General features: G+C 40.2%; 1 protein-coding gene across 4 annotated transcripts in view; it reads left to right on the top strand.

The window, feature by feature from the left end:
• LOC132405409 (actin filament-associated protein 1-like 1) overlaps window positions 1-19539 on the top strand; it is a 188715-nt gene that overhangs the window by 120913 nt on the left and 48263 nt on the right. For all 4 annotated transcript variants that reach the window (XM_059990180.1, XM_059990179.1, XM_059990181.1 and 1 more), the window contains exons 7-10: window positions 102-313; window positions 3726-3905; window positions 13810-13890; window positions 16702-16795. In XM_059990180.1, the coding sequence (XP_059846163.1) occupies window positions 102-313; window positions 3726-3905; window positions 13810-13890; window positions 16702-16795 (567 nt within the window). The remainder of the gene's footprint in view (window positions 1-101; window positions 314-3725; window positions 3906-13809; window positions 13891-16701; window positions 16796-19539) is intronic.

Below are 19539 nucleotides of genomic sequence, written 5' to 3'. Positions count from 1 at the left end.
ATAAGAATGTGGTTAATAAAAATGCAGAACATGAAGTTCTTCATCCCAGTGTTATTGAGCTCCTATTAGGTTGTAACAAATGCCCCAATTACTTCACCTAGACAATGACTCGGATGTAATGAGCAGCTCGTATGAATCTTATGATGATGAAGAGGAAGACGGAAAAGGCCAGCAGCTGACCCACCAATGGCCATCAGAGGAAGCTTCCATGGACTTGGTGAAAGACTGCAGCATCTGTGCCTTCCTGTTGAGAAAGAAACGCTTTGGGCAGTGGGCCAAGCAGCTCTGTGTCATTAAGGAAAACCGACTACTGGTAAGATGACGTCAAACTTTTAATGGGACACCTTACCATGGAAGCACTTTTGTATTTTAACCACTTGACTACTGAGTCATTATCAAATGTTCCTTTGAGGTTAAAGCAGCCAAATGCCTTTATTTTTCAGAGAAAAATCTTTGAAATGTAGTTCAAGGTGCAGTCTATATTACTTAAAGAGGAAGGTTGCTAACATCAGGAGTATTACTGTAGGTAAATAACCTGTGTGCATTTTTAAACCCTGTGTTCTGAAAATACATCATTTTTACTTTATTAATTAGGTTTTGATCAAGTTTCAAAGATCACATAACTGTAAAAACATGCACTTCCTGAACATATGATTTTTATTGGAGGTGATGATGGAGCAGTCAATTAGGATGCAGATGTAGTAATGAATCAGCTCACTATTGGATCTCTCAACAGTGCCACAGGAGAACTACATGGTTATGCTCAGAAGGAAATGGGCTCGGTATAATGCACTGACAGCATTGAATACAACCCCAAGTTATATGCCAATATAGGCCTTTAAGATTTAGATAAAACTCAGATCATTATAACAAGATTGCCTAAATCCAACTTCAGCTAGACATGTCAAAGCAATATTTTTATTTTGAAAAGGAAACCATTTGTCTACTCTCTCTCTACACTCATGACTGTGTGGCTAAGTACGATCTATAAATCTGCAGAAGACACCACTGTTGTTGGTAAAATCTCAGACAGCAATGAGGAGGCATACAGGAGTGAGACTGAGTGGTGTTGCCGCGGCAAACTGACACTCAACAATACCAAGAAGTTGATTGTGAACTTCAGGAAGGAGAAGTCAGAAGAGGATGCACCAGTCCTTACTGAGGGTATCAGCAGTAGAAAGAATGAGCAGCCTAGGTTCTGGGTGTCAACTACCATAACTGAGGAGATCTGAAGACCCACACACCATTCAAAAACAATTTCTTCCCTTCTGCCATCAGATTTTTGAACGGTCCATGAACACTACCTCATTATTCCTTCTTTTTGCACTAGTTATTTATTTTGGAATTTATAGTAATTTGATGGCTTCACAAATCAACAAATTTCACATCATAGAAGATGGTGATATCAAACCTGATTCTGATTCTGCTATTGAAAGAACACAAAACTTGTGGCTTCTGAACATTGCTTTAGTTAACATATATTTTTAGTATAGGTGACAATAGTTAGCAGATTTAATTTTGGACTGCAACAATAGCTACAACTACTGTAATATGTTTAGTAGTACGGCACAGAAGTATATTTTAGATATCCCTAGTTAACAAACCTTTAATGCATACAGGTCAACTCCATTTGTTCCTCCAAAACCATTCTACTACGACTTCACTAAATACAGGAATAGGGAAGAAAAAGAAATTTTTAAAAATTGGTGTATGGGGCAGCATTTTGCAAAGCTTCAAAGCAAAATTGTGTTTAACATGAAAGTAGAATAACTAATCAAATGACTGTCAATCTGACAAGTTAGGCAGTGGAAGCTAATGAGAATATGTGGTCAGGCCCATTCATGTCAAGGCAAAGAAGTATACTTTGTTCTAGGTTGAAGGTGAACATAACAAGAATCAATCTGTAAATCAATTTAACCTATCAAACTTAAAATCTTTGAATTTTGTTTACAATTTTCACTCGTGTGTATTCCATTATGACAGTAAAATGCATTTAGTATTTAGTCCCGATCTCTGTATAAAAAAAATCGAAAATCGACTTGAGTGGCAAAAGTGCAATTTGAATTATTGTCACGGATACAATTTGTGAAATGCATTGTTTTGTCACAGCAGTACCATGCAGGCATCACAACGGACCATATTACAATAAAAATACACAAATAATGTAGAAGAGGAATAGCGAGGCTGTGTCTACGGATTCATGGACCATTCAGAATTCTGTCGGCAGAGGGGAAGAAGCTGTTTCTAAAAAATTGAGTTCAGGCTTTTCAGGCTCCTGCACATCCTCGCTGATCAGAGTAATGAGAGGAGGGCATGTCCTGGATGGTGAGGTTTCTTCACAATGGACACCACCACCTTGAGGCACTGCCTTTGTAAGATGCTCTTGATGGTGGGGATGTTTGAGCCCATGATGGAGCTAGCTGAGTGTACAACCCTCTGAGGCACCTCATGATGCTGTGCAATGCACCTCCATATCAGACAGTGATGCAACCAGTTCGAATGCTGTCCACAGCACGTCTGTAGAAACTTGCTAAAGCCTTTGATAACATACTAAATCTCCTCAAACTCCTAACGGTGCATTAGCACTGATGTGCATCAGTATGGTGGGCCCTGGATAGATTCTCTGAGGTGTTGTCACCTAGGAATTTGAAACTGCTCACTTTTTCCACCACTGACTCCTCAATGAGGATTGGTGGGTGTTCTGACTTCCCCTTCCTGAGGCCTACAATCAATTCTTGGTCTTGATGACCTTGAGTGTAAGGTCACTGTTGCAACACCACTCGACCAGTGAATCTATTTTGCTCCTATATGCCTCCTCATTGCCACTGACATTCTGCCAGAAACAGCATGTTTATGCTGGCAGAAGTATAGGTGGCATTTAAGCTGTGCCTAGCAACACAGGCATGAAGGTAGGGAGATTAGAGCAGTGGGCTTGAGGTACGCCTGTGTTGATTGTCAGTGAAGAGAAGATGTTATCACTAACCCATACTGACTGTGGCCTCCTGATAAGGAAGTCAAGATTCCTTTGCTGAGGGCAGTACAGAGACCCAGGTTTTGAAGCTTGTTGATTAGTTTCGAGTGTTTTAAAAATCAGTTTTAAAAATGTAAGTTAACACTACTTACCCATTATCTGCAAATAAAAAGACTTTGCATGGTTTATTATTGTGTATAGTTTTATCATGAGTAAAGATTATTTTAATAAAATAGGTTACACACTTCTGTGAATGTAAATATACTCCGATTAAATCATAAAGTCAGCAAATAAACCTCTTCCTTGTTTGAACGCATCAATAAAGTAGTATTATTCTATCTCTTAGCATTTCTTACAAGGTTTCTAAATATTTTGAATAATGTTAAAATCATATTGACAGTCACACAGGGCATTATATCTGTTTGAAATAAGTAGTATTGTTACATCTTCGGTTCAGAGGATATAACTTAGTGTCTGAAGGTAATATTCTGCAAGAAATTCTTTCAATGAAAGTCTGTTAATGGGAAACTTCCTACAGCTTTTTCCAGACATCATCTTGGGAAAACCGATGGGATGCATGAATATGTTTAGCATACTTGGCAATCACTGCTGTATTAAATAATCAAAAAGCACACCATTAAGTCATATTATTCATTAATGGTTAATTTGGTGCATATGTTGAGGAAAATGTGTTGTTTTTGTGCTGAAGGGTTTCCTTCAAAGAAGAAACTAATGTACATTTCCCTTTTCTCAGTGTTACAAAAGCTCCAAGGACCATCAGCCTCACATGGAGCTGCCACTGAACACATGCAATGTTATTTATGTGCCTAAAGATGGTCGACGCAAAAAACATGAACTAAGATTCTCCCAGCCAGGAACTGAAGCTCTTGTAATAGCAGTACAAAGCAAGGAACAAGCAGAGGAATGGTTAAAGGTACTAGCAGCAATTTATAGTATGTATACAAATTAGGACTTCCAAATCTTTGACTCTTCAATATGCCTTCATGTGGTCGATAGATTTTGAATCATCAGAGGTTGCTTCTGATTGGCTAAATCATGTCAAATCCACTATTACATTACTGGTGATCATGACTAGGAGGGATTTCTACTCAAGTCTTGGGACGTTGAAGTAGTGTAAGACATCGATGAGGCCAAATTTGGAGTAGTGTGTGCAGTTCAGGTTGCCTACAAGAAAGATATCAATAAGATTGAAAGAGTACAGGGAAGATTTACAAGGATGTTGCTGGGAATTGAGAAACTGAGTTTTAAGGAAACATTGAGAAAGATTTTTTTTTCCTGGAGCATTGAAGAGAATGTGGGGAGTTTTTATAGAGGTATGCAAAATTATGACACGTGCAAGTAGGGTAAATACAAGAAGGCTTTTTTCCGCTAAGTTTGGGTAAAACTGGTACTGGAGATCATAGGTTAAGGGTGAAATATCAAGGGAAACCTGAGGGTGAAATTCTTACTTAACAGGGTGATGCAAGTGTGGAATGATCTACCATTGGAAGTCTGGGTGTGGGTTAGATTTCAACTTTTAAGAGTACATAGATGTGATGGATATGGAGGGATGTGTTCCAGGTGTGGGTCGATGGCACTAGGCAGAAGATCTGGTTGGCATGGACTAGATGGGCCAAAGGGTCTATTTCTGTGCTGTCATACTCTATGACAATGACTCTTCATGTTCCAGTTTTCTTCCAAATGCTAATGTTCGGTGTTTAAGAGCTGCATATATTTTGTTTGGAAATGAATAAATGAAACAATTCCTTGCCCAAAAGATAGTGATTGAAGCATCCATTTCCCTACCTCTTCCACTTTCTAATGACCTAAGATTAGAATAATCCTCAATGGGGAACAGTGACTTTTCACATTGCTGATGTTTCAGCTAATTTCAAAAGTTCTATGTGCGCATCTAGTTAGATGATCCATGACAAAATGAAAATGAGTACAATAAATACACCACCAAATGTCACATGAAGAAATAAAATTCATATCACTTTATCAAGCTTAAGTTACTGTTGCCACATCTAAGCCACATGCTTTGTGCATTCACTTAATATTCTGCAGTCAGCGATTTTAGCAAAATTGGTATAAATTACGTTGATTATTGCCTATTTAAAAAAAAGAAAGATTAATTAACAGGTTAAGTGTGGATCCATTTTAATCAGCAACCATAATGTCCATAAAGGAATATACTCATTATTCTCTGTTGCTCCCAGCCCAAGCCCCTGAATAAAACAGAAAATACTAGAACAAAAGGCAACTATATTTAAATATAAGAACATAAGAAATACAACCAGGAGTAGGCATCTCGTCCATTGAACCTGTTCTGCCATTCAATAAGATCATGGCTGATCCATTGTGGACTCAGTTCCATCTACCTGCCTTTTCCCCATAATCCTTATTTCAAAGATTCAAGATTGAAAGTACATTTATTACCAAAGAATGTATAAATTATACAGCCTTGAGATTTGTCTGCTTACAGACAACTACAAAGCGAGAAACTAGAAAGAAACTAATAAATAAAGACCAACACCCAATGCACAGCAAAAGAGGGGAAAAAAACACAAATTGTGCAAACAGTAGAAGCGAGCAATCCCTGGAGTAGGCCCAAGCCTGAGACTCACTTCATCATGTTAACGGGGCAGAACTCATAGGCATGCAACACAGCAGCCCGGGCAGTCTTACAGCCTCAGCATCATGGAGAGAGGAGTGAATATCACAGGAGAGTGAGCAATATCGGCCTGAATCTTGCCTCTGGTCCCAAAACCCTGCCTTTACAGTCTATCTGGGCCAGTGTTTAGATTGTCCAAACAGCAGGCCGTGCCTCAAACTAGGACCCAGGCCCCACTGCAGTGAAGCAGATGAGTCCACACTTTGTGGGAGCATTGATGATGAGGCAAGTGAAGTTAAGTGAGGTTATCCCCTGTAGTTCAGAAGCCTGATGACTGAGGAGTAGTAATTGTTCCTTAACCTAGTGGTGTGACTCCTGAAGTTCCTGTACCTTCTCCCTGGTGGCAGCATTGAGAGGAGAGCATGTCCTGGGTGGTGGTGGTCCCTGATGATGGATGCTGCTTTCCGGTGATAACGCTTCAAGAAAATATGCTCAGTAGTGGGGAGGGCTTTACCTTTGATGAACTGGGTCATATCCACGACTTTTTGTAGGATTTTCCATTTAGGGCATCAGTGTTTCCATACCAAGCTGTGATGCAGCCTGTCAATACACTCTCCACTGCTCATCTATAGAAGTTTATCAAAGTTTTAAATGTCATGTCAAATCTTTGCAAACTCTGAATGAAGTAGAGGCACTGCTATGCTTTACTTGTAACTGTACTTACATGCTGGGCCCAGGATAGGTCTCCAGAAATAACACAGAGAAATTTAAAGTTGCTGACCCTCTCCACCTTTGATCCTCCGATGAGGACCTCTGGTTTCCTCCTCTGACATCAACGGTCAGCTCCTTGTTCTTGCTGACATTGAGTGAGAGGTTGTTGTGTTACCACTCAGGTAGATTTTCTATTTCCCTCCTATATGCTGATTCATCAGCACTTTTGATTCAACTTATGATAGTGGTGTTGTTAGCAAACTTGAATATGACATTAGAGCTATGCTTGGCCACACAGGCATAAAACGAGTAGAGCAGGGGGCTAAACACACAGCCTTGTGGTGCATCTGTGCTGATGGAGATCATGGAGATGTTATCAATCTGAACAAATGTATTCAAAGCCACAAGAAAACACTTTATTCAAACCAGCACGAATGTAGTACAGAAAGGAAAGCAAATATCTACAGTAATAGTAGTACAGAAATCTCCGCTAAACAAGCCGACTTCTGTAATGGTAGAGGGGGGCTACAGATCTGACAACCTTGCATGTGCCTGTGTTCTCTCTGACTCTGGTTCAATGTACTTCCACCTATCTTCTTAGCACTAGCAACAGCTGTGACAAAACTCTCCCATTTGCAAAAAGAAAGTGCCCCTTTTTATACCATTCAAACCTCCTACACTAGTATTTTTCCACCCCTTTGTGGTATCAGCTGCAACCCCCCCCCCCCCCCATCTCTTATGACCTCCAGCCCAGACAAACATGCTTTTCACCTTTTTCCACTATTATGGCTACAGACTTGTACTTCCTTGACTTTCTCAAAAAATTGCTGTCAACTAGTTCTCTTGTACTTTCTCAAAACAATCCCACCCCAAGCAAACACCATTTTGTCTTGAAGACTTCCATTTTATTTTAACATATACCAAGGAGGAATCACATTTAACTTTTTCCTTACAATCCACTCCTTGATTGCTCATTGGTGTACTATACAAAAATTACGATAAATACAAATTAACCAGAATTATTATAGCATAGTTAAACTATGGAATTATAATACAAATCCTATCTAAGCATTAAGCTCAAATAAACTGCACTATAAACACAAACTAATATGATTACTTCACATCCATTATTTGTTCCCTGGTACCACACTTTAATTTGAATAATGTAAGCCCAATTGCAATTAATCATGGTTAAATGTCATGAGTGTGTGTGTGTGTTGTAACAAAAGGCATCTTCTTCTATACCTGTTCTTTGTATGTTTTTCTCGCATGTCCAGACAGTGACCTCTACTCAGGAGAGGGTCCATGCTATTGACACGATTAATTCCAGGGCTGTTATTTCATCTGGGAGAAAACAGAGTATATGTTATTACCAGTCTTACAAAGATTTAAATCATTCTTCTTTGGTCAATTTCTCCTTGTTTAAACACACCAGATAGTTTTTCCCTTGTACTGATATCTAGTAAGTATTACTGTCTCCGTTTGCTACAATCTCCTCCTTGCAAAATGAAGAATTTGAAATGTGCACATATACTTTATCTCCTACCATGGGGGCCCTTTCTCAGAGTCTGTTTCCTTCTCTGGTTCTGGGGTATACTTGATCATTTTAGCAATTGGCTGTCCTTGGGGTTGTTCAGATTATACAGGGCTGGGGATAATCTGCTACCCCTGTAAGGTGTGAGTTAGTGTCAATAAACAAATCTGTTGTTTTAAATGTCATTAATTCTTTCAATCAGCCCAGGTGCTTGGGGTAATGAGGTATCTGATAAACCCGATGAATGCCTTTATTGGCAGCTTAGTCTTTCACAGCTTGTCTTGAGAAATGAGACTTATTATCCTGTTGTAGTTCTTGAGTGTCCCCATAATAACTAATTAGCTTCTGCAATCCCTTCGGTAAATGATCCTGGTCAACTTTTATATAAAGAATTGCCTTTAACAAACCATGGTAAGCAAATATTTAAATTTATGCTGCTATGGCGAGGGTCCAGTGCAATCAATCTGCCAGACCTCGGCTGAACCAGCCCCCTTTTTAATATGGTAGTCAGCTTCCCAGGGAGTGCTCGTCTTTTAACTTGCTGACAAATATCACATGCAGTAATAACTTCTTTAGTCATATATACAGGTAGTCATGTACCTCATTGTTGATCAACTCGATCATACTCAAATCATAATTAGCCATGTTAAATGGCCACTGTCCCAGCGCGTGGAATTCAGGACTGTTGATCTGCCATACCCAAACGAACTGATCCATTTTATTATTTAAGGTAGGGGATAGAGGGGCGTCTTTCTGGTGAGAATCTACATGAAACGTAGTGATTTTTCATTTGGTGGGCGGCCTCCCAGATCTTTTCCCAGAGTGTCTGTCCCCACAAGGGCTTTACTATACCGGCCAGCTTCGTTGTAGCCACACAGCCATTCCATTCGCAATGTGTATACGTGCAGCTGCCTCATTTCAAGCTACAATGGTCAGGTGACTACTACCAGTTCAGCTGGCGGGCTGGAACAGCCCTCTCCCTACTGCAGCAAAACCATTTCTGTGACTGGGCTCATTGCACCTGCTGTCCACCCATTGGACACCAGCTTTCCCGCGAATGGAGCTATACATAAACCAGGCATGGCGTTTATCTGCTTCAGACAACTGTCCTTATATAATATGCCCCATTTAACAGGAGAGGAGGAACTGGTGTGGGGGTTGGCAGTCTTGGTACGGTTTCAATCCACAGACATGTTGGCTACACTTTCGCGTAACTTGCTGACTCTCTCCAAACGTTTATTTTCCCATACTTCAATGTGCCCCCTCCACCTCACAGAAGAAGCTCGCTACACCCTCCCCGCCCTGTTTGAGGAGCTCTCCGAGAGCACCCACGTCATAATAGGGAGGTCGGGTCTCATGATGACTTCCATCTCCACTCACACCCAGTAGCTGGCTAGTATTTGTCTTTCAAAGGTCCTGTATCATTCAGCTGCGTCAGGTAGAGCACAGGAAACCAGAAAGCCGATCTGTCTTTGCCATGAACTCCACACAGCAGTGATCTGATGTGAGGATACAGGTGGCTGAAAGGACATTCCAGGTAAACAAGGAGCCAGAGACAGGGCAGGAGTCTCTGCTTCCTTAGCAGCTCAAACGCCTGCTGTTTCTCTGGAACCCACTCAGAAGTCACATTCTTCCTTGTTACTTTGTATAAGAGTTGTAACAGGACAGTTGGCTGCTGCCCGATAGCCCCGCAAACCTTCGGGTCTCTTGCTTATTGGAAGGTGTGGCCCTCTCAGTTATCTTATTCTGTACTTTGTCCTGGATTACTTGATCTCCTGCGACTCACTGGATACCCAGAAACTCTACTGACTGGCCCAGCCTCCATATTTTCTGTGGAGTCGCCTCCCATCCCTCATGTCCAGAGCTTCAGATCCCCCTCCTTGGTGGATCTTTTTAGCATGCCGTCATTGACATAGTGGATATCAGGCAAGAGAGTACATGCATCAAGGTCTTGCGCCATCATTCCTTGACACGTTAGGGCTGTACACATATCCCTGAGGCAATCTGGTAAAAGTACACTGACTGCCTTCCCATGTGAAGACAAATTGGTCCTGTGACTCTTGTGGCAGGGGAATGGGGAAGAATGCGTTGGCCTGATCTATTCCAGCATACCATTTCTTGTCTCCCTGTGACCTTCTTTCCACCAGGACAGCAGCAGTTAACAGAGGGGTGTACTTATTTAACTGGTGACAATAAACTGACATCCAATTTCCTCACTGGCCAGACAGGACAGTTATACTCAGAAGGTTGCATGTCTGGTCGCACCTTATTTTAATAACTCTGCTACGGTGTCTGAGACCTCCAGTTGTCCTCCCAGTATTTGGTACTGCTTCATACAAACCACCTCGCTGATTCCACTACAATAGTTGCTACTAAAATGCCAAATGTGAACTTCCCCTATTTGGTCTGCACCGTCTGACCCTGCAGCACATTCATTCCAATAATATTTTCAGGTAACGCTGCTATCAGTACCCAGGCTTCCATCAGCTGTCCCACCCCAATTCCCAATCGGACTGTCTTTCCTGTGCTGTTATTATATTTCCTCCTGAGCCCTCCACTCACACCAGAGGCCCCTGATGCGAGTCAGGGTTTCCCCTTATAACCGAATGTTCAGTACCCGTGTCCAACCTTCTAGTCGACACTCCTTGAAAGTGCTTCCCATCCTCTCCATTGATGTCAGAACTCTGAGGTCTCGCATCATCAGTCCTGTTTCCATGCCGCTGATTCAATATCTCCTCATCTAATCCTGTCCACCATTCTGATGGAAACCCCTCAAACCTATCCTCTTCCAGCAAAGCCCAGCCCACTGGCCCCCTCCAACATTCGTGTGGGCAACACACAGGCAATACGTTAGCCACTGCTACAAAGCTAGAGGTGTTGTCTGTTCACCCCAGAACTTTAGTCCCAGTCTCATCTTCAACTATGTCCTGTTGCTCACAAAACATACCGCCTGTTATGTTAATCCTGCTGACTACGCCGATTGTTTAATGAAAGTTATTTTAATATTCGTTCTGTGTTCTGTTCTCATTCAGCTCAGGGTATTTGCATATGCATTTGCAACCAAGGGAGACACTGAACTGATGTATTCAAAACCACAAGAAAACAGTTTATTAGAACTAGCGCAAATGCAATACACAAATCAAAGTAATACAGTACTTATCATGCACTAAACAAGCTGACCTCTGCAATGTCAGAGGAGTGCAACAAATCCAACCATCTCACACACAGCTTGTTTTCTTTCTCTCTCTAACTCTGACTCAACGAACTTGCCCTATCCTCTTCAATTCTTAGCACTAGCACCAGCCAGGACCAGACGTAAATGCCCTTTTTATACCCTTCAAAGCTCCTTACACTGGTACTTTTCCATCCCTTCATGGTACCAACTGCACCCTTCCCCACTTATCGAAGGGATAACTTCCATCCCAGTCAAACACATTTTTTGCCATGTTTCACTATTACAGATGCAAACTTTAACCTCCTTGACTTTCTCAAAGCATTGCAGTAAACTGGTTCTCTTGTACTTTCTCAAAACAATTTCACTCCAAGCAAACAACATTTTGTCTTACAGACTTCCTTTTTATTTTAGCATATACCAAAGGGGAATCACATTTAGCTCTTTCCTTCCAATCACGGATGCTCCAAAGTGAATTCATGTGCAGTGCAAGGTCATCATGTAGTCTGTCAGGAGCTGCAGCTGTATATCCTTCCTACACGTGCAGCCATCGGGAACTCTGGCAGACTCCCCAACTTCCACATTGCACAGGAGGAGCACCATACAGGTCTGGGTTCACTTGTCATGACTTAAAAAGTTTGCAGAAAAAAAATAGGAATCTACCCTCACCTTAACTTAGTATTGCACACCGTCCTGAGATATTCGTGAAATTGACCATGAGGTTTCAATCTTTTATATTACAATGTTAAAATATTATTAATAGAATGTGTGTTTAAAATGCCTAATTGGAATGTTTAATAATAGATCAAAGAACTAAATGTGATATTAAATAAGACAAATGGATCAAGATAAACCATTGGGTTTCACATAGAGCCCCGAGTAGTGTCGTGGTTAGCTGACACTATTAGATCTCTATTATATATATTATATATCTATATACGCTATTATATTGGAGTTCATTGCCAGTGCTGTCTGTAAGCAGTTTGTATGTTCCCCCCATGACTGTATGTGCTTTCCTCTGTGTGCTCTGATTTCCTACCACAGTCCAAAGATGTACTGCTTAGTAAGTTAATTCATTATTGTAAATTGTCCTGTAATTAGGCTAGTGTTAAGTAGATAGATTGCTGGGTGGTGCAATTCAGGGCCTCTTCCAGGCTGTAACACTAAATAAAAAATAAATAAAATTCTCTTTCCTTGAAGACTTTCCAAAGCACTTGACAACCATGGAGGTTAACGACACTGTTCTGATTCAGTGTATGTGACAGTCCTTTTCACACAGTTCACTCTTAAAAACAATACTGTAATGTGATAATGACTAAACAATCTAATTTTAAAATGATGGTTGTTGAACAAGTATTTGGATGAACTCTCTGGATAATTTCCCTTCCCATTTTCAAAATGGTACCAGTACATCTATACCACTTAAATACCAATCAGGACCTCGGCTTTACATTTCATCTGAAGGTGCCTATGCCTCTGAGAACACAGCATTTCTTCAGATACACACTGGAATGTTAGTCTTTAAATGTGCTGTCAAGCTTCCAGATTGTAGTATGACATAACACAAGACTTGGTTGTGCCATTCAATTCCAGGACTTCCAAATCAAGTTACAACAGCTTTGCTGATGTTAACAAAGGAATGACTTTGTGAGCCTATCGCTATGTTATTTAATGTTGAGTACAAAATATATATTACTTTTACTGGAATTCTAAATGTCAGTTAAAATTTTAATTTAAAAAGTTCATTGAAGGCTGTTCTTTGATGATATAATGTCAAAGCAAACTTAATAGAGAGCACTGAAAAAAATTACTCAAAAGAGTAACTATTAGATTTGCACATACGTTAAGGGTTCACATTTACATTCTAACTAAATCTGGTGGTATTTTCATGAATCATCCAAATTAAAAGCCTTTGTCTTGGAGATTTGATTTCTGGCAGTCTGAACCTTAGCTGAAAGAAACTGAGAAAGAAAATTGACAACCTCCCTGGAGTGAATCTTGTTTTTATTGGTACGGATCATACTTCTGATTATTTTTGTTTGATATCAGATTTGTTTGAAATTTCCACTTTGGTTTTCCACTGATTATTCACAGCTTCGAGTGAATCAGGGTAATAGGTTGTTTTAGTTAGGAAAAACTTACCCCACGGCCCCCACTCATGAGCATTTCAGATGGTGTGTTCCCTCAGCAGGACTGTGCGATGTGAAATCCTTCTACAGTTATTCTTCAGTTGTTTCACACATGGATTTCTGTGTTAAATCTTTTGACAAATGCATGAAGCAGAACGACAGATCCAGACATAACCTCAGCAGTTCTGACCACAGAGAGGCCCTAGGTCACCAAAGAAAAAAGTGAAAGCCCATCTTAACAAAGTGATTTAATTTATGCACAAACAACTCAAACCTGCTCAAGTCTAAACTTTGTGTAGTGTGATGATGTAGCCCAACAGTTCATTGTTCAACATAATAAAATGATATATCTTTGCTGTTCCATATCCTGACGTTTAATACTATTATCTCTCTCAGTGTTTGTATTCTTACCTCAACTGTTCTGCTGATTGCCCTAATACATTTATCTCCATATTATACGTTAGTGTTGTCAGTTCATATGGGGTCCTAATTTAAACCGAAAAAGAAGTTAATATTTTTCCTGTTTTTTCCATTTGTTGTTCCTGTCGATGGGAGCTCCAACTCTCTCAGCTGTAGTTAAAAGGAAATTTCTATTAGACTTAAATAGGTGAGATATAAAACAGAATGTTACTTAAAATAATATGCCAAATCTCTGATATGTTGTATTTTCGTATTTAGATAATTAAGGAGGTGTGCAGCCACGTCACTGGAATAGAAGGATCAACGTCTCCTCTTCTACCAAAATTAGAACTGGAAAAGGTAAACTATAAGATATATTTAAGCTTGCAGTAATGGATATCATGCTTAACATAATTGTTATCTTGACAACTTTGGTCTGCACCCTATCACAGACATTCCCTCAGCTTTTTTCACCTCTCTGCAATTTAAAACACACTTTTTTCAGCTTTTCCACATTAACTGAGTGATCTTTAATTCAAAACTTTGAATCTGATGCTGCCCAACAAGGTGCGTGTTTCCAATAGTTTCTGTTTATATTTAAAATAATAGATTTATTTTAAATATAATGGTGAAATTACAAATATCAGGATAAATAAATGTATGCAGGTAAATTTAAATAAGTTTACATTTGGGAAACTTACTTCTAAAAATTCAAAATGCACACATAGGGCTCAATGGGTAAATGCAGAACAGCTCATCGTACAGTCCAAGAAGTTCCGGATTTGGCAGCAGCTTTGCATTAAGGAAATTTCTTTCAGCCTTGCCCAGAGAATGGTCCAACAGGTATTGCTACTCCTTGTTCCCAGAGATTCTCAACAAAGATAGGCTTAGCTTCGGGATGGAAAGGCTGGTTGACACTTGAAGGATAAAGAAAAGCAATATTGTGAACATGGCAGCGCAATGCAGCATGATTCACCTCATGAAATAACAAAGGAGGTTTACATTTCACACACCTTTGCTCCATTGTTGATAAGGTACAATATAGGAAGTGCATCGGCTGATTGAATTTTGGTTATTAACCGATTTTGTTCAGATCAAGTTGTAGCTGTGGATTTTTTTTTGGAATAAAGGATACAGGAGGGAGATACGAGGGGTGATTGATAAGTTTGTGGCCTAAGGTAGAAGGAGATGAGTTATACAGCTCTCGTTACATGCGCATGTAGGTCAACTCTTTGAGTGATTATGCAGACAGTTTGGGTTAATAATTCATCTCCTTCTACCTTGGACCACGAACTTATCAACCACCCCGATGAGTTATTAACTCCAAACTTTCTGCACAATCACTCGAAGAGTTGACCTGCATGTGCATGTAACGAGAGCTGTATAACTCATCTCCATCTACTTTAGGCCACAAAAGTATCAGTCATCCGTCTGTGGCCACTTTCTAGAAGTCCAAGATCCGTATGCTCCACAACTGCTGGACTTGTGTGTAAATGTAGGAGGGGACTATGTTGAAAAATAAATGTGCTAGGTTTTCTAAAATTGACTCCTTCTACCTTAAGCCACAAACTTATCAATCCCACCCCCCCCCCCCCCGGTAGAACCTTTCTGACTGCATCCCTCCCATTTTATTTTATAGCTGATTGAAAGGTAACATCAGCAGAATCAAAAGAGTACACTTGCTCAGGTTCTTTGTGGGATTCTAGTACGCATGCTGAACTGGGAAAATTAATTAATTTCTTTGAAAAAAATGCATATGTCAATAAAACAATAAAAGCATTCATAGAATAGCAAGACTGTAGGAAAAGCTGAGGAGAGTAACCAGTTATATGTAGTGAAAAATGATGTTTTCCAGACATGGCTGATGAATAGACAGCCTGCATATTCTGTTTTAGAGTGTAGTGCTCTGTTAGAGAGACATTATATGGTCAACGTACAGCACATCTTTGATTATTATGGTCACAGTTTCACCAACTGTTAGAGTTTCAACAGAAGCTGAGGCTTATCCAAGGGACTAAAGTCCAGTAGGGGTGACCACACAATTGGAGAAATCAAATACATCTTGGTAATCATTTTAAAGAGCATCTTTACTCAATGTGCGAGACAACTCTAAGTTTTCCATTGCCTGACTCTTTTAATTCTCCATCCCATTTCCACTCTGAGATATTACTCTGTGGCTCGTCAACTGTCACAGTGAGACCCAGTGAAAGCTTTTGGAATGGCACGTCATCTTGTGTCTGGGCACGTTATAGCCTTATGGACTCAGTTTTGAATTCTACAGCTTCAGAGAGCCGGTGGTTCTCCGCCTGAATCAGCCATCCATCTGTGATAACAGCTCAGCTTGTTTGCTTTCTCTTTCCTTTTATCCTTTGGGAGTGGAGAACATACCTAACAGAATCATGTAGATATGACTCCCTACTCTGCACTTCATAACTCCTTCATTCTTACATCTATTATCTCACTCTCTAACTGCTGCAATTCACTCATTAACCATATAACCCTGATTACAGCTTACAGTATCTCCATGGCCACTCCTGTTTTACCCTTTCAAAGACTACCCCCACCCACCCTCCCAACAGTTTAACAAGTTGCTTTTGTGTCCTTCTCAGTTCTGATGAAGTTTTCAACCTAAAGTGTTAACCCTTTTCTGTTCCTGTAGGTTCAGTCTCATTTGCTGAGTATTTCCACTATTTTCTGCTTTTATTTTGGATGTCTAGCATCAGCAATTATTTTGATTTTTAGGCTATACACTGAGAGCTCAAGTATTCTGAAAGTTCAGCATCATATGAAAAGCTGAGCTATAAATCTAACCTGTTGACTGTAGAAGATCAACACACACAAAATGCTGGTGGAACACAGCAGGCCAGGCAGCTTCTATAGGGAGAAGCGCTGTCAACATTTCGGGCCGAGACCCTTCGTCAGGACTCTAGAAGATGCTTGTTTTTGTGAAAACGCAAGCAAACCTAAAAGCTTAAGACATGTATTTCACTGCTTTCTTGAAGTAAGCTTAGAAAACCACAGGAATTTTTAGCCCCATTGTAGTAATTTATATTTCCGCTGGTACTCCACTCAAATTAAAATCGCTGTGGCATATGTTTGTGAAAATAAGTGCAAAGCTTTCTGTTACTTTGGGAAAAAAAGATTAATCTTCATTTCCATGTCTTTTGACAGAGATTATCAAATGAAAAACAGGCTTCAGATGCCGAAAGCATAGTAACGGGAGACAGTGGATCTCCAGTTAATGGCCGAGAGAGTAGAGAGCATGGTAAGCCTCTATATTGATATGTAAACAATCATCTTACATACCAGCTCTGTTAGATCTTTTTTAAGCAATCTCTGAAGGGAACAATATTCTCCATTTCATTCTGGTGTCAATGCTAATGAAGTGTATCCAAACACAAGTGTCAAATATCACTTCAATTGCTTCTAGTTTTTTTCCTTATTTGTCCCAAGATTTTCCCCATTCCTATTTTTTTTATGTTGGAATGAATACAGACAATGAGGATAGTGCTGTACAAAATTTACACAGTGCCAGTCTTAGCAAGTGCTCACTACTTGCTAAGCTAATAATTGCTTGTCCCACCTTTCTGGATATTCCTGGATAGACACCAGCAAGTTCTCCATTCTACCATTTTCAAGTCATCTGTTTTATTCATACCTCAGGGCAGCCTTTCTAAAACAAGCCTCTTCTTTAGCAGTAAAATAAAATGTGCAGGGAAGCAAAGTAAAATTAGGATTTCAAGAAGTTAAAGCTTCTTTGGGTATATTTAAAGTGGAAGTTGATAGTTTCTTCATTAATGAGGGTGTCAGAGGTTAAGGGGAGAAGACAGGAGAATGGGGTTGAGAGATAAAATAAATCAGGCATGATCAAATGCTGGAGCAGACCCAATGGGCCAGATTGTCTAATTTTGCTCCTATATTATGTTTTATGGTTTTATGGCTTCCTTGTACTAGTTTTATTTGCTGATTAGATCCAAATCTGATGTCCATTATTTCATATAATTGGATATTATATATTATCAGACCAATGCCAGTTTCAAAAGAAGACCACCTCAGGGGCAGCCTTCATAAAAACAAAAGGCTGCATACCATTAAAATCTGCAGATGAAAGCATTACAAATCAATGCTATCATCAGGTTTCTCTGTTACATGTTTGCAGCTTGACATTCGAGTATTAATTACAGTGAATCCAGATGACATGCTGACATAAGGCATGCGTTACTGATGAGCCATGTTGAAAAAATGTCTGTGTTTGCTCAGAAATTCAGTCACATAGAGCAAGTTCTTTAATCACTGTGATTGATTTTAGAAATACAATTGATCGTGAAATAGGATTGGGTCCTTTAGTAGTCAGCACAAATTGTGTCTCCCACGCAGCATGTTAGACGAATGTCAAACCACATTCAAGGACCAATTATTGATGACAAAGTTAAATTGGAGATCCATAATGCCCACATGCAGGAAATGATGCCAGTGACCAACGGCGATATCTTGCAGACAGCTTACAAAACTACTGGATACTCTCCTTTTAACTATACTTTCTTCTGAACTGTGATTGATTGAAGCCTGTAATTATTCTGTTTTGAATGTATTTTTGGGCCAACTGAATGATCTGGCTCTTCTGTGCTTGCCTGGGGGATTCGGCATGTGGAGTGCAGCTATGGCCAAACACTGCATCAGTCCCCAATGGTGGAAGATGAACCCATGGTTGGCTCCATTACTCCCTGCCAATTAAAACGTTAAGCAAGATTAAAATTGACGAGGACGAAAGCAGAAAGTGAATGAGTGTTCAGCGCAGTCTGTCTGCGTTCGACCAGTCTCCCTCTCACTGCTGTCGGCAGAAGGTTCAGGAGTCTTCGGTCCCATGCTGCAAGCTTCTATCACCTCAGCAGCTCTGTAGACTCACTTTAGGCTGCAATTTGATGTTTAACTTCCTCAGTGCTGAACGCACTTTACTGTTTGCGCGATCTGATTGAGGCGCAGAACTGAACCTGTGGCTGTGGCCTACAGCCATCATCAACACTGCGCTGAACTGACTAACTCAGTGGCAGTGACCATGGCCATCAGCTGCTGGACCAGCTTCACTGGCATCAACAGCTTGTCCCCGTGACTTCACGTTTGAAAATGCTGCAATTTGATGTTTAATTTTCTGTGTGTTATCTTCTATCTTTTTGTTGCTTGTGCGAATTGTTCTTTCGGCCACGTGTTTGATGGTCTGGTTATGTGGGTTTTTCTTTAAACAGACTCTATGATGTTTCTTTGTTTTGTGGCTGCCTGCTGGAAGACGAATCTCGGTTGAGTATTGTATACATACTTTGATAATAAAGGTACTTTGAACTTTGATCTCTGCCCCTACAATGAAATTATTCATTGGTTTACAACTCATTTTCAGTGGGTATCATTTTCAAAGGACAGGCAATTCCATTTAAATGTAATGCAGCAAGTTTAAGTAAATGCTGCTTCTCGGTGCTGTTTACAGGGAGAGCTTTATTGCTGATTCTTTTGAGACGGCAGCATGATCTGGAGCTGGAAAATCCCAGATACAATGCTCTACCTCCATTTGTCTGGGTATCAACACATCCAAAGTTCTCCTTGGTATTGTTTCAGAAAGTGGTCTCCATCTTCACACAGGTGTCCAGCCACATAACCACTGAGCCACTGAGGCATTAGTGTCTGGATTGCTGCAGGTGTCAATAGCTGATCTCTGCCTCATAGCATTGCTTTTAGTTCACATGGCATACAGGACATGATGGTTGCTGTCAACTTAAAGGAGCAGGTCTTGCCAAGGTTGAAGGCTTCCTGAAGGATCAGTGAGTGGAAGTTTATACACGTAGCACTCCAGGTTTTATAGCTGAACCCAGGGATCTTTTTGAACGCAAAGTCAGTCACCTCCTGGACTAGTATGTAATATTCAACTCTCAGTGGAAGTGCCTTCTGGTCAATGGCATGGGGGAGAAAAAGGGTTCAGAGGTTAATTGATTATCAAAGTATATATGCAGTATATAACTC

This window comes from Hypanus sabinus, chromosome 15 (genome assembly GCF_030144855.1).
Source record: "Hypanus sabinus isolate sHypSab1 chromosome 15, sHypSab1.hap1, whole genome shotgun sequence".
Taxonomy (NCBI): Eukaryota; Metazoa; Chordata; class Chondrichthyes; order Myliobatiformes; family Dasyatidae; genus Hypanus; species Hypanus sabinus.
This window is presented reverse-complemented; position numbering and strand designations above follow the sequence as displayed.